The 15,683-nt window shown below is 48.6% G+C and overlaps 1 protein-coding gene across 1 annotated transcript in view; it reads right to left on the bottom strand.

Annotated features, from left to right (window-relative positions):
- STT3A (STT3 oligosaccharyltransferase complex catalytic subunit A) overlaps positions 1 to 12,822 on the bottom strand; it is a 41,487-nt gene extending 28,665 nt beyond the window's left edge. Inside the window, exons 1-2 of the mRNA XM_077458184.1 lie at positions 12,670 to 12,822; positions 501 to 626 (exon numbers count right to left, since the gene is read on the bottom strand). Of these exons, the coding sequence (XP_077314310.1) occupies positions 501 to 588 (88 nt within the window). The 5' untranslated portion in view covers positions 589 to 626; positions 12,670 to 12,822. The remainder of the gene's footprint in view (positions 1 to 500; positions 627 to 12,669) is intronic.
- Positions 12,823 to 15,683: the final 2,861 nt, after the last annotated feature.

Here is a 15,683-nt window from a genome sequence, read left to right on the forward strand (position 1 = left end):
GGACAGTATCTTGCATATTAGCCGTTAAAATTAGCACTTTCCAATTCAAACGTTCGAGTCCCATAGACTTCAATGGGGTTCTAACGTTCGTACCGAACGCGGGGGTCGTTCGCAAGTTCTGGTGCGAACCGAACCGGGGGGTGTTCGGCTCATCCCTAGTCAATACATACCACACACACTTTCACAAACCAATGATGCAAACAGGAGTCTCTGCCCTGCTCCTATCTCCCACCTCTGTGACCAAGCCCCCATAGGAAGGACGAAACACGTTAGTCCTCGATGAGGTTTGACCTTTTTCTGTCTTGTGTTGGGCTATTACCTGTAATGCCTTCGGCACAAAAGCACGGTAGAGAAGACTACCAGGTCCATCTCGATTAACCAACATAACATCCCCAAAATGCAATTTCATTAGAGAATGTAGACTATAAAACCCCAAAATAAGTTCAAAAAGGCACCATGGTTTTATTAGGAAACTAGGCGAAGCCGATCAGGATACTTACAGAGAATTGCAGCCATGGACAGGATGAGGAGTTTGAGGAGAGTGTCCTGTTTCTCATAGGACAGCCGCAGAAACCCTAACCGAGTCATCTTCACATGTAGGGATGGGACGCACAACACTTAAACACCTGTAAAAAGACAAGAGAGGTTGTAAGGATTCTGCATTCAAACCGTGACCACAGTATGGTAAATGAACTTCATCCTAATGGCTGTACATGGCGGAGAGGAACTTGAAACATCTGGGAGACTTTGCCCAACTCCGGGCAAATAAAAAAAAAAGGGATCCCTTGCATTGGGACTGTGCCTGAACTGCAAGGGTGAATTGCTCCTTTTGTCCTGGGGAGAGGAGAAACCATTTTATCTTACCCAATCTTCCACCCCCCCAATCATAGAGGAGCAGGTGGTGCTCCTCTATGATCCAGCAGTGAGCTGTCCCCTGGTGTCCTCACACCCAGAGCAGAACTATGGACCCCGCTATGGTCTTATTGTTCCCCCAGACCAGTAGGGGTCTGCAATCATTCTAAACAAAAAAGGGCCAGTTAACTGTTCCCCAAACTTTGGGGGGGGGGGGGCAGACTGTGGCCAGCAGAAGTTAAAAGGTACCCCATCCTTGGTGCTCCCAAGGACAGGTGACCCATCCTTGGCACCCTAGAAAGCACAAGTGCCCCCATCATTGGCGTCACTGAGGGGACAGATGCCCCATCATCGGTGTCATTGGGAGGAATTGTGCCACTTTGTTGGCGTCACTGGGCTGGGAGGAATTGTGCCCCAAGGCCCAGATAAAAGCAAGAAAAGGGCCACAGTTTCGAGACCGCTGTCCTAGAAGAAAAAAAAAAAAAAAAAGAAGAGCCATTAATGCTTGCAATGCAAGGGGATAATTTATTTGCCCGGATACTTACATTTGTCTACCCTGGACCAATGCAACTATGCAAAACATTCATACCTTGAATTAAGCAATACATTTCTACAAAATGTACAAAAAAAAAAAAAAAAAAAAATAAAGGGGGGGGGGGGTGTGTGTGAAGGCGGAGAAATCTTATGTCAAGAAAAAGTGCAGAAAATAAATGAGTGCATATAAAAATAAGGTGTCGGAAAATGCTAATAAGGCCCCTTTCACACTGGGGCAGTTTTCAGGCGCTACAGCGCTAAAAATAGCGCCTGAAAAAATCGGCCCCTTTCACTCGGGCTTTCACACTGGAGCGGTGCGCTAGTAGGACGGTGAAAAAAATCCTGCTAGCTGCATCTTTGGAGCCGGGAAAGGAGTGGTATATTCACCGCTCCTACCCATTGAAAACAATGGGGCAGCGCGGCTATACCGCCAGCAAAGCAGCGCTTTGCGGGAGGTTTTAACCCTTTTCCGCCCACTAGCGGGGGTTAAAACCACCCCGCTAGCAGCCGCAGACCGTCGCTAAAACGTCAGTAAAGCTTTACCGCCGACGCCCGCACCGCCCCAGTGTGAAAAGGGGCCGAAGTGAGAATATTGCAAAAAATAAAGTGAGGAGGACAGGTGCCCCAACATTGGCATCACCGAGGGGACAGGTGCCCCAACATTGGGAAGAGGCATTAACGCTTGCACTGCGAGGGATCATTTATTTGCCCAGAGTTGGGCTTTAACCTGCTCCGTGGTCCTCAGCCTAGAACATTTTGCTGTGTTGCACTGGAAGTACATCAAACATTTAATATTCGGTGCTTTGCATCCCACATTACTACTACGGGAGTTTTCTACCTCCAGAGAATTCATCTTTCAAAAGCCTTCGAGGAAACACAAAGCTCTTGTCCTGAGCCGGCACTCTGCAATAAACGGGCTGCAGGCCAAAAATTACAGCTTGTGGATGAAAAAATAAATAAATAATAATAATAATAAAAAAAAAAAAAACCCCAACACAAAACCCATGACATACAGTAATCTCATCGCTAGCAGGAATCCCGGCAATGTGGTCAGGAGATAAATCCGGATGACTCGTGTCGATTTGTGTCGTCGTCACTTACTGACCTTGCTAAGAAAATACAATGACACCAGGGCCAGCTAATTGGATGACATCCAGCTTTGGCACCTTACAGCTAAACTCCAGCCTTACTTTTAATGTCTTGCACAGTTGTACCTGGCTCCTTTGCTGTACAGAAATGGTCTATTCTGATTTCTCTGCACACTGCGAGCTTCTCACAGTGTGCATTAGTAAGTCAGAGTCCAATTTCCGTTCCCAATTTTAATCATTATCTAGCCCTTTCCTCCCTAGCCTGCCTGTCCCTAGCCCGGTCTTTTCATTCAGACCTGCAGGCCCAGCATCACATGCGGCCATTAATGTGGTTGTAAAGGCTGAAGGTTTTTTTTTTTTTTTTTTACCTTCATGCATTCTAAGTATGAAGGTAAAAAGCCTTCCATATGCAGCAGCCACCCCCCCCCCCCATACTTACCTGAGCCCCATTGCGATCCAGCGATGCGCACAAGAGCAGCTGCTCTACCAGGCCTATTCCTCCTCATTGGCTGAGACAGCAGCGGGAGCCAGTGTCAATCACAACCAATGAGGAGAGAGCAGGGGCAGGGGCGAGCAGCGTTTGTGTGTGAATGGACACACAACCTGCTCAATATGGGGGGCACTCGGCTGGAGGGAGGGGCCAGGTGCGCCAAAATGAGACCCAGAGAAGAGGGGGATCCAGGCTGCTCTGTGCCAAACCAATTGCAACACGAGTCTGTCTATTACTTTAACTAGGTCAGGATAAATGCAGGTGTGGCCTACCTAGATACACTATATATAGGTAGGCCACACTTACCTTACAAATGTGCTTCTGGAAGAATGGTCAAACATCCCCATAGACACACTCCTAAACCTTGTGGACAGCCTTCCAAGAATAGCTGGAACTGTTATCGCTGTAGAGGGTGGGCCAACTCAATATTGAACCCTGCAGACTAAGACTGGGATGTCATTAAAGTTCATGTGTGTCTAAAGACAGGTGTCCCAATACTTTTGACAATATAGTTTATATACCAGGGATATGCAATTAGTGGACCTCCAGCTGTTGCATTACTACAAGTCCCATGGGGCATAGCAAGAGTGACAGCCACAAGCACAGCACAGCACAGCGGTCCGAGGAGGCCCGTAATGCTGCACAGTGCTCCCGACTGTGGTCCGAGGAGGCCCGTAATGCTGCTCAGTGCTCCGAGGAGGCACGTAAATGCTGCACAGTGCTCCGAGGAGGCACGTAAATGCTGCACAGTGCTCCGAGGAGGCACGTAAATGCTGCACAGTGCTCCGAGGAGGCACGTAAATGCTGCACAGTGCTCCGAGGAGGCACGTAAATGCTGCACAGTGCTCCGAGGAGGCACGTAAATGCTGCACAGTGCTCCGAGGAGGCACGTAAATGCTGCACAGTGCTCAGAGGAGGCACGTAAATGCTGCACAGTGCTCCGAGGAGGCACGTAAATGCTGCACAGTGCTCCGAGGAGGCACGTAAATGCTGCACAGTGCTCCGAGGAGGCACGTAAATGCTGCACAGTGCTCCGGACTGTGGTCCGAGGAGGCCCGTAATGCTGCACAGTGCTCCGGACTGTGGTCCGAGGAGGCCCGTAATGCTGCACAGTGCTCCGGACTGTGGTCCGAGGAGGCCCGTAATGCTGCACAGTGCTCCGGACTGTGGTCCGAGGAGGCCCGTAATGCTGCACAGTGCTCCGGACTGTGGTCCGAGGAGGCCCGTAATGCTGCACAGTGCTCCGGACTGTGGTCCGAGGAGGCCCGTAATGCTGCACAGTGCTCCGGACTGTGGTCCGAGGAGGCCCGTAATGCTGCACAGTGCTCCGGACTGTGGTCCGAGGAGGCCCGTAATGCTGCACAGTGCTCCGGACTGTGGTCCGAGGAGGCCCGTAATGCTGCACAGTGCTCCGGACTGTGGTCCGAGGAGGCCCGTAATGCTGCACAGTGCTCCGGACTGTGGTCCGAGGAGGCCCGTAATGCTGCACAGTGCTCCGGACTGTGGTCCGAGGAGGCCCGTAATGCTGCACAGTGCTCCGGACTGTGGTCCGAGGAGGCCCGTAATGCTGCACAGTGCTCCGGACTGTGGTCAGAGGAGGCCCGTAATGCTGCACAGTGCTCCGGACTGTGGTCCGAGGCGGCCCGTAATGCTGCACAGTGCTCCGGACTGTGGTCCGAGGAGGCCCGTAATGCTCCTCAGTGCTCCGGACTGTGGTCCGAGGAGGCCCGTAATGCTCCTCAGTGCTCCGGACTGTGGTCCGAGGAGGCACGTAATGCTCCTCAGTGCTCCGGACTGTGGTCCGAGGAGGCACGTAATGCTCCTCAGTGCTCCGGACTGTGGTCCGAGGAGGCACGTAATGCTCCTCAGTGCTCCGGACTGTGGTCCGAGGAGGCACGTAATGCTCCTCAGTGCTCCGGACTGTGGTCCGAGGAGGCACGTAATGCTCCTCAGTGCTCCGGACTGTGGTCCGAGGAGGCACGTAATGCTCCTCAGTGCTCCGGACTGTGGTCCGAGGAGGCACGCAATGCTCCTCAGTGCTCCGGACTGTGGTCCGAGGAGGCACGCAATGCTCCTCAGTGCTCCGGACTGTGGTCCGAGGAGGCACGCAATGCTGCACAGTGCTCCGGACTGTGGTCCGAGGAGGCACGCAATGCTGCACAGTGCTCCGGACTGTTGTCCGAGGAGGCACGCAATGCTGCACAGTGCTCCGGACTGTTGTCCGAGGAGGCACGTAATGCTGCACAGTGCTCCGGACTGTGGTCCGAGGAGACACGTAATGCTGCACAGTGCTCTGGACTGTGGTCTGAGGAGCCATGTAATGCTGCTCAGTGCTCTGGACTGTGGTCTGAGGAGCCATGTAATGCTGCACTGTGGTCTGAGGAGGCATGTAATGCTGCACAGTGCTGGATGGTGGTCTCAGGTCTGAGGGGTGGACTGTAATGCAGAGTGCCCTGGATGCCACTAGCAGTGGTCAGAGGAGGCCTGTAATGCAGTGTGCTCTGGACGAGTGGTGATCTGAGGGGACGCCTTAGGCCTGCTGTAATTGTAATGAATCACAACTGTTATTACTGTACACTGACAGTCTGCTCTGGGTGTCTGGCGGTGCAGTCGTCTCATCAGGAGTTGGCACTCTGGAGACCTGGCTGGCCTGTAATGCCCAGTGCCCTCTCACTCTCAGGTTTCCGGCAGTCGTCTCGTTGCGGTGTGCTGGCTGGGAGCAGAAGTAGGCGGAGCTCCGTGAAAAGTCAGGTTACGAGGGTGAACGTTCCCGCCTCACATTTTTGTCCCGTTCGTTTGTTAATGAAAGCGGTTTTCGATTTTTCGTCATAGTTTTCATCACTGTAAAAAATGCAGCTGACCAAATCTTTGACGAAAACATTTTCGTTGATTAAACACTGTTGCAGAGTTCCACTTCTACATATATGTAAATCCCATAGTCTCCAATTTATATTTAGCATAAATACCACTGCCCATCCTTAAAGGGGTTGTAAAGGTAAATGTTTTTTCACCTTAATGCATTCTATGCATTAAGGGGAAAAAACATCTCACACTGCCGGCGCCCCCAGCCACTCTGTTTTACTTACCCGACCCCTCGAAAATCCCATGCTCGCCCCCGTCGTCCTCTTCACCGCTGATTGGCTGGAGTGGATGGATTGAAAGCAGCGCAGCGATTGGTTCGCGCTGCTGTCAATCACATCCAGTGACGCAGCGTGTCGGGGGGCGGGGCCGAGCGATACAGCGAGCGGCTATAGCCGCCAGCTGTCTCACGGGAGCGCGCCCGCAGGTGCTTCTCACCATGCGAGGGAGCTCGCATGAACGTGAAAAGTACTTGCGGAGGGAAGCCGAGACAGCCGCCGAGGGACCCCAGAAGAGCAGGTTCGGGGCCACTCTGTGCAAAACCAGCTGCACAGTGGAGGTAAGTATAACATGTTTGTTATTTTAAAAAAATAAAATATTTTACTTTACAATCCCTTTAAGCCGTTTATAAAAACGTCAGTCATGATTCCAGTGTTGATTTTAGCATCTGGTGAGTCTCTTTAAGGTAAAGGTAATCAGAGCGGCTATACAGCCGCTGGTTTACTTTACAGGTGGCGGAAGCGGATCCCCCACCGCCCGCTGACTAGATTGGGCTCTTCAACCCAATCAGGGAGCCCAGTAAAGATGCAACCAATGTCATCCGGTTCCCGAGATACAGCGAGAAGGACTGATGATGTCCGTTTGTTGTGGGGATTTTGTTACTTCTGGTGTCAGTCCCATTACCAGCTTGTTAAAAGCATCAGATCAAACCGATCTGATGCTTTTAAGAGCAGAGGAGAGATCTGTAGTCCAATAGACCCCATCTCTCTCCTGTCATGGCCCATGACATCACAAGGGAACCACAAGGACAATACAACCAAGTAGAGAAACTGGATGGCTGCACACTTTATTGGGACACCTTCCATGGTGTGCAGCCATCCAGTTTCTTTAAGTTTCCCCGGTTGAGAGCCAGGCAAGCACCTGCTTGTGAGGATCTATGTAGGGATCCTATTGACCTACCTGGAGTGGTGCTTTGTTTGGACACATAGCACTACGTGGCTTCCCTGTGGCTGTGATTTTTGAAAAAGGTGGAGGGACGTTTTCCCTGCATTTTCCAAATGTAAAGCAGCCCATTCAACTGAATGGCCCCTGGTAAACCAGCCTAGTGTGGCCTCAGGCTAGGCCAGTGATGGTGAACCTTGGCACCCCAGATGTTTTGGAACTACATTTCCCATGATGCTCAACTACGCTGCAGAGTGCATGAGGATCATGGGAAACGTAGTTCTAAAACAGCCAGAGCGCCAAGGTTCGCCATCACTGGGCTAGGTTCACATATGATCAGGTTATAAACGTGTGTGTATATAATGGAGCACGTTAGCACCCCACACAGAAATGCTTTGTTCACCAGCAGACACGCAGGGTTGCCAATACAGTAATACCTACATTACGAGTAACGCATTATACGAGAAACATTTAAAAACAAAAAATAAAAAATTTGGACTTAATATGTGCGTGCTGACTTGATATACGAGCAGTAAAATCCATGTAGTAAAACCTCTGGTGTGTGCAGTACTGCATGTGGCCAAAGGTCCGGGGGCGCTGGTGGCTCCCAGCGCTTCGTGGAGAGCTCAGAGACACTCTCAGCTGGGTGAGACGGGCGTAACATGCGTCGGAGCACCCAAAAGTGTCAACAGTTCCAGAGACTCTAAGAAGCGCTGGGAGCCACCCGTACCTCTAGCCACATACACCAGCGCCCCTGCACCCATGGCCACATACAGTACGGCATACACCAGCGCCCCCGCACCTCTGCCCACATACAGTACTGCATACACCAGCGCCCCCCGCACCCTTGGCCACATACAGTATTGCATACACCAACGCCCCCCGCACCTCTGGCCACATACAGTACTGCATACACCAGCGCCCCCCGCACCTCTTGCCACATACAGCACTGCATACACCAGCGTCCCTGCACCTCTTGCCACATACAGCACTGCATACACCAGCGCCCCCTCACTCCTGGTCACATACAGCACTGCATACACCAGCGCCCCCTCACTCCTGGCCACATACAGCACTGCATACACCAGCGCCCCCGCACCTCTTGCCACATACAGCACTGCATACACCAGCGCCCCCGCACCTCTTGCCACATACAGCACTGCATACACCAGCGCCCCCGCACCTCTTGCCACATACAGCGCTGCATACACCAGTGCCCCCGCACCTCTTGCCACATACAGCACTGCATACACCAGCACCCCCTCACTCCTGGCTACATACTGCACTGCATACACCAGCACCCCTGGCCACATGCAGTACTGCATATACCAGCGCCCCCACACCCCTTGCCACATACAGCACTGCATACACCAGCACCCCCTCACCCCTTGCCACATACAGTACTGCATCCACCAGCGACCCTGCACCTCTGGCCACACAGTATTGCATACACTAGCGCCCCCACACCTCTGGCCACATACAGTACTACACCAGCAGTGGTTGTAGAACGAATCATCTGCGTTTCCATCATTACTTATGGGGAAACTCGCTTTGATATATGAGTGCTTTGGATTACAAGTATGCTTCTGGCATGAATTATGCTCATAATCCAGGCTATTACTGTAATTCTTAATGTTCATAGTTACATAAGCTGTGTGCACAATTAGGCAAGTGAGTATTTTGACCTAATCATCATTTTTATGCATATTAGGGCAGCACAGTGGTGTAGTGGTTAGCACTGTCACCTAGCAGCAATAGGATCACTTGTTCAAATCCCGACCATGACACCATCTGCCTGGAGTTTGCATGTTCTTCCTGTGCCTTTGTGGTTTCCTCCGGGTACACCGGTTTCCTCCCACAATCCAAAGACATGCTGGTATGTTAATTAGACCCTGTCGAAAAAAATTGGCCAAATATGTGTATGTTGTATGTGTTTGTAAGCGTGTCGGGACCCCATGGGGAAAAGGACCGCTCTATACCGCAGATGGACGCCGGCAGCTAAAAGCACCCTGAGCTGATTCAGTTTGCATAGGTAGCGCTATACAAGTCACTCATTCATTGTCCAATTCCAATCTGTTGGATTTAAGCATATCAGGTGATGTGTATTTGTGTAATGTGGGAGGGTGCGGCCTAAGGAGATCCATACCCTACATCAAGGTGTACCTAATTGTTAGGCAACTTTTTTTTCCCAGGCAAAACTGGCCAACAAAATGATTTAACCGACTCTGAAAAGTCTAAAATTGTACAAAAAAAAAAAAAAAAAAAAAAAAAAGAAGGTCAGAGAGCCGCAGCACTCTTGAAATTGTTGAGATATTGGGGCGTGATCACATTACCAAACATTTTGTTGCAAATAGTCAACAGGGATGCAAGAAACGCGTTGAGAGAAAGACGCAAAATAACTGCCAAAGATTTGAGAAGAATCAAACGTGAAGCTACCAGGAACCCATTATCCTCCAGTGCTGTCCTATTCCAGAACTGCAACCTACCTGGAGTGCCCAGAAGGTGTTCAGAGACACGGCCAAGGTAAGTTAGGCTGAAACCCGACCACCACTGAACAAGACACATAAGATGAAACGTCAAGACTGGGCCAAGAAATATCTGAAGACGGATTCTCCAAAAGGTTTCATGGAGTGATGAGATGAGTGACTCATGACGGACGGGCTTGTGGCTGGATCAGTAATGGGCACAAAGCTCCACTTTTACTCAGGCGCCAGCAAGGTGGAGGTGGGGGTACCGGTATGGACTGCCATTAACAAAGATGAGCTAGTTGGACATTTTCGGGTTGAAGATAAACTCAGAATCAACTCCAAAACCTACTGCCAATTTTTAAAAGACACTTTCTTCAAGCACAGGAAAAAAAAAAAAAAGTCTGCATCTTTCGAGAAGACCAGGATATTTATTAGGGGTGCAAGGGATCGTCACCGATCCGCACGGGTCACCCCGTTCAGATCGGCACAAACCGCAATCCGCGGAGCGCTCCACAGTCTTAGCCTTTGGAAAGGCCGTGGCTTCGGCCTAGTTCCGAAGTGGCGGCCATCTTGGTGCACCCGTCGGGGTTTACAATGTGATCGCTCCGTCCAATGACGGAGCGATCACTTATAAACAAACCGGCGTCATGAGGACGCCGGTTCCTCTCTCCCTTCTGTGTGCAAATCTGTACAGTGGAGGGGAGAGATCAGATGGAAGCAGCGCTGTGGGCTGCTCTGTGACAAGTGCAGTCACAGCCATCCCTCAATACCCTGCCAATACTCTGCAATGCAATACCCTGCCAATACCCAGCAATGCAATACCCTGCGATAGCCAGCCATACCCAGCCATCATGCTCAGCCAATATTACAGCGGGGGAGGTGACGTGGATATTACAGTGGGGACTATATGGTGGCGGAATTTTCATAGGTTTTTGCAAATTCAATTATTTGCTGATCCAAAAAATGATCCGATCCGTGACTCTGATCCGAGGAACGATCCGATCTGATCCGTGAGTTTTTTGATCCGTTGCACCCCTAATATTTATGCAGGACAATCATACAATTTTCGGATCGTGTGTGTACACTACTTCCGAGAGCCAATCACGACAGCTCATCTGATATCATTCGATCGGACAAGCACGAAAATTTTCCTTGTACGATACCAGATCGTACGATTTTCGTTTAGCCAGTACAGTTGTCTTCCAGAAATACAATACAATACAAATACATTACAACACTTCGGATTTTTTTTTTTCTTTTCTGGTGTACAAGAATTTTCATGACTTTAGTTACCTGCTCAATTTCTACTTGCGACTATTAAGCGAAAAAATTTGTACGATATTCGGATCGTGTGTATGGGCCATAAGCAAGCGAGATGAGAACATTTTCATTCAGTTGCATTATAATTCTGCACACTAAATAGTTGGCCAATAATTGCGCACACAGATATTCTACTAAGAAAACCAACACCTCACTTTTACTTTCTGCAATATTTAGGTTTGAGGTTTATTTACATCTTGCATTGACTGGGAGAACTGTAGTAGTTCAATGATGAAACGAATCCTCAAAAATACAACTTGCCTAATAATTGTGCACACAGTGTAGCCACTCTGGTTGGAGAAAATAAATAAAAAAGACACAAGTCCACCCAGCTCAACCAATAGAAAGGGAGGGGGGGATGTATATAATCATACTCACAGTTGATCCAGAGGAAGGCAAAGAAAAATAAAAACACAATAGTACCTCCACACATCGGCACCTGCTTTTGGAGTTCCATGCAGTGTTTTTTTAACCCCTTCCCATCCACGCTATAGCTGAATGACGGCTACAGTGCGGGCTTACTTTGCTGGGAGGGAGTCTATTGACGTCTACCCACAATCGCACTTCCTGTGCTCCCTGTGATCTGAGGCCTTCGGACTCGGCTCATTACAGATCGGGGTAAAGAGCCAATCGCAGCGGCTCTTTACCATGTGATCAGCTGTGTCCGATGACAGCCAATCATGGATGTCAACACAAGCCGCTGAGAAAAGATAACCGGCTTCTATTAAAGGGACATCGACACCGATGATCAGTGTCCTGGATTACCAGCGCCACCAATCAGTGGGGCCAATCAGCGGGGGCCCACCAGCGCCCGCAATCAGCAGCGCGGCCCCTCCAGCGCCACCAATCAGCAGCGCGGCCCCTCCAATCAGCGCAGCCCCTCCAGCGCCACCAATCAGCAGCGCAGCCCCTCCAGCGCCACCCCTCCAGCGCCACCAATCCAGCGCCACCAATCCAGCGCCACCAATCCAGCGCCACCAATCCAGCGCCACCAATCCAGTGTCAGCTCAGTAGCCCACATCAGTGATAGAGGAAAAAATAAATAAAAAAAAACTACCCATTTGCAAAATTGTATAACAAACTATAACTTTTTTTCCCCAACATTTGTGGTCTTTTTTTCCATTTGATTAGCAAAAAATAAAAACCCCAGTGGTAATTAAATACCATCAAAAGAAAGCTCTAATTGTGTAAAAAAAAAAATTAATTATATGTATATTTCACATGGGTACAGTGTTGCGTGACGACACAATTGTCATTCAAAGTGCGACAGCTCTGAAAATTGGCCTGGGCAGGAAGGGGGAGAAAATACCTGGTGGGCAAGTGGTTAATGGATCGGGGAGGGGGTGGGGAGGGGTGTCTCTCCTGTGTCTCTCATGGCTACATTGAATCCATTCAAATAAATGGGAAGCAGGGCTTAATATCCTCACATCTGTCCCCTAACCGCACAATGGGAGCGACTGTGACCACAAGGGGTCCTATGTATGAAGCCACCACAAAAGGTACAAAAGCATAGGCCACCTCTAGGTATGGTGTGTGTGTGGGAGCACAGAACACACACATATAATAGTGTGGGGGAGGGGAAGGGGACGTATCTAATCTGCGGGCAATGGTGGAAATACATTTCAGTATTCAATGTATAAAAAGATGAATGGAATAAATGTGATACAATGTATAAATAACAGTTGTAATAAATAATTGTGTAAAAGATACAATAAATAGGATACAATGTGCTGATGTGATAAATGGGATACAATGTATACGTAAGATATGTAATAAATTGTATGTAATGGACATCCTGTGTGATCCCCCTATAGTACCCGGGATAAGAGCACACAGTGGGGGGCTGTGATTGCAGTATAGAGTGGGGCGCACACCCCGAACCCCGGATCGCACTCACCTGCCTGCAGCCGCTCCTCTCTCCTCACTCTCCCCATCAAACTCCCCACACTTTCTCAGCCTAACCTGACAGCTAGTGCGCCCCGCCTCCGACCCCGGCCTTAGCCGCCGATTGGCCGCCTGCACTTCCTCCCCGTCACCGGTTGGCGGGCGGAAACGAGGCTGGCCGAAGGAAGGCGAAGGGGCAGCTGGCCATTGGGCGACGTTAGAAAGACGTCAAGCACGTGGGGGCGGAGCTCCGCTCGTGTACTGTCACAGGGAGGAAAAGCTTGAAAGCCAAGGCCGAGTTAGGTTGAGGCGGGAGGAGTGACGTGTCCATTCCAGCAAGGCGCGCAATGCTGGGGAGGGGGGGCTGGAGGTGGGAGAGCGCCACCTGGTGCCTAGGAGGAATCTGGACATGTTATCATGGTAGTGTAAGCGCAAAACGATGACGCTGTGCTAAGAATCACTGCACAGCAATAAGGTTATGAAGGGAAAGGGCGACACCTAGAGGCAGCGTGCTATAAATACACAGGGAATATTATTTACTATTACTATTAATAATACAAACACATATATAATGAATTAATAATAATATAAAAATAGGGTATATAAACACATATAAACTATATAACGAATTATTATTAATAATATTACCACTATTATTATTAATATAATACATATAATAATACACACAGTATAAATCAATACATTAATATTATTATTAATAATATTATAATAATATATTATAATAATAATATATTATTAATAACAATATAAACACACATATGCTGTATAATATATTATATATATAATGATGTGTATTTCAATATGTACATGGGATGTATGTTTGTATTGCTTGCTTATAGAATCAATAAAAAAATGACTTGATTAAAAAACAAAAAACAAAAAAACCTATATTGTCAAAAGTATTGGGACACCTGCCTTTAAATGAACTTTATTGACATCCCAGTCTTAGTCCATAGGGTTGAATATTGAGGGTGTCTATGGGAATGTTTGACCATTCTTCTGATATTAAAACAGAAAAAAAACATTTTCTATGTTTGTAATGTGCATTAACACAATTGAGTTTTTCTATTTGATGTTTACAATAAATTAATTTTATTTAAGATTTGATCTTTTTATTGCCTTAAAAATACCAAAATAGAGGTTATTTTTCGTATTTTTTTCAAAAAAAAAACCAACCACATGCTGCCTTCCAACATGAGGTCAGGCACTGATGTTGGACGAGAAGATCTGGCTCGCAGTCTCCAATTCATCCCAATGGTGTTCTATCGGGTTGAGGTCAGGACTCTGTGCAAGTCAGTCAAGTTCTTCCACCCCAAACTCAGGCAGTGGTGTGCAGTCTTGTTGGAACAGGAAGGGGCCACCTTCCAGAACATGAAATTGTCCAAAATGTCTTGGTATGCTGACTCCTCACAATGAGAAGAAAACTTGGCATTGTATCCATGCTGGGAGTCCATGGTGGCATCAAGCACGTTGCTGGGGGATGTGTAATAGCTTGAAAAAGAGGCTTGACTGCCCTTGAAACGCGTAGCTCTGTCCCATGAAGTCACTTCCGGTCCACTCTATGTTCCATGGGGACCCTTCCTCCATCTGAGCCAACCATAGGCCATACCTCAAGACACTCCAGGCTGAATATTTTTGGGACAGGCTCCCCCATCAATATGCTCAATTTTACCGTGGCTTTCCAGCCTAGATACACTGCCATTGTTTCTTGTCATCATAAATACCACTCAGTGTGTTCATCCTAAATGGAGGTACCCTGCTGTGCTGAAGCTATTCACCAGAGACCCTCTCTATGTTGATGAGCCAGGTTTAACAGTTTTCATGCAAGTTGCTATTTGTCCTTGGCGCTAATAAATATGTAATGTACTACACTTAGAGAGCGCCCTCCGGGTCTCTTATTAATGACTGCTGGTCGTTACTATGGAGCATGTCCTATATCATCAGGCAGAAAATTGGGGTTGCCCCAAACACCATGGCTCTAACATCCACATCAACGATAAAGAACACCTCCGCTTCTCGGTGAAGGAAATTCCCCCTTTGTTTATAGTTCACAAGTATCATCATTGATATCCATCTATCATTATACCAGCACATAAACAATGTATCTTTTTTTTTTTTTTTAATCTCCTACTCCTTTTGATTTTTGTTCTCTCATCCCCCTCACAATCTGCTATGGAGAACAATACAGCGCACACACATATAGAAATTTCCATAGCAGTCAATGTGGCTGCGACATTTAATATCATTCTGTCCCAATATTCCCATCATGTGATAATCCAGCTCACACTGCCCAATATTTTCTGTGCAGCATACAGTATTGCTGTATACTCCCTGTACATTACTACGTCCCACATATAGGGCTGCGGTCAAAGCTGAGGTTTCAGAGAGATATCTGAATAAATCTGCGTCAGAAACTTTGTTCTCTTATAATAAAGTATCAGATATTTCAATGTAGTCTTTTTGCAGAGAGCGCCACCTGCCATAACAATATTAAGAAGCAACATATCCATTTACACCTACCGCTGTAGCAGTGGCAGCTGGTGCTCAAAATCTTTGGGGGGGGCGCAAACAAACTGAAAACTACTAAACCCCCCCCCCCCCGTCAATTGCAGCCTCACTGTGCCCATCAAATGCAGCCACTGTGCCCATCAAATGCACTGTGCCCATCAAATGCAGCCATTGTGCCCATCAAATGCAGCCATTGTGCCCATCAAATGCAGCCACTTGTGCCCACTGACCCTCCCACTTGCAGCTCTGGCAGCACCCTACCCCCACACCCTCTCGCCAGTGTGGCTCTGGCAGAATCAAACCCCCCCCCCCCGCACGCGGCTCTGGCAGAGGGGACTTGCCGCAGCAGCTCCTCCAGTGTGTCTTCTCCGCTCTTCTTCCTAAGCGCCAGGCATCCAATAGGGTGGCTTGCCACTTTGGCTAATCAGGAAACAGGTCTGCCGCCCTGCCTTCTGATTGGCAGGGAGGAAGGTTAGTGTGAAAATAGCGAAAATTTAT

The sequence above is a fragment of the Lithobates pipiens genome, unplaced genomic scaffold, assembly GCF_037356315.1.
Source record: "Lithobates pipiens isolate NorthernLeopardFrog02 unplaced genomic scaffold, aLitPip1_a1.2 Scaffold_27, whole genome shotgun sequence".
In the NCBI taxonomy this organism is placed as follows: Eukaryota; Metazoa; Chordata; class Amphibia; order Anura; family Ranidae; genus Lithobates; species Lithobates pipiens.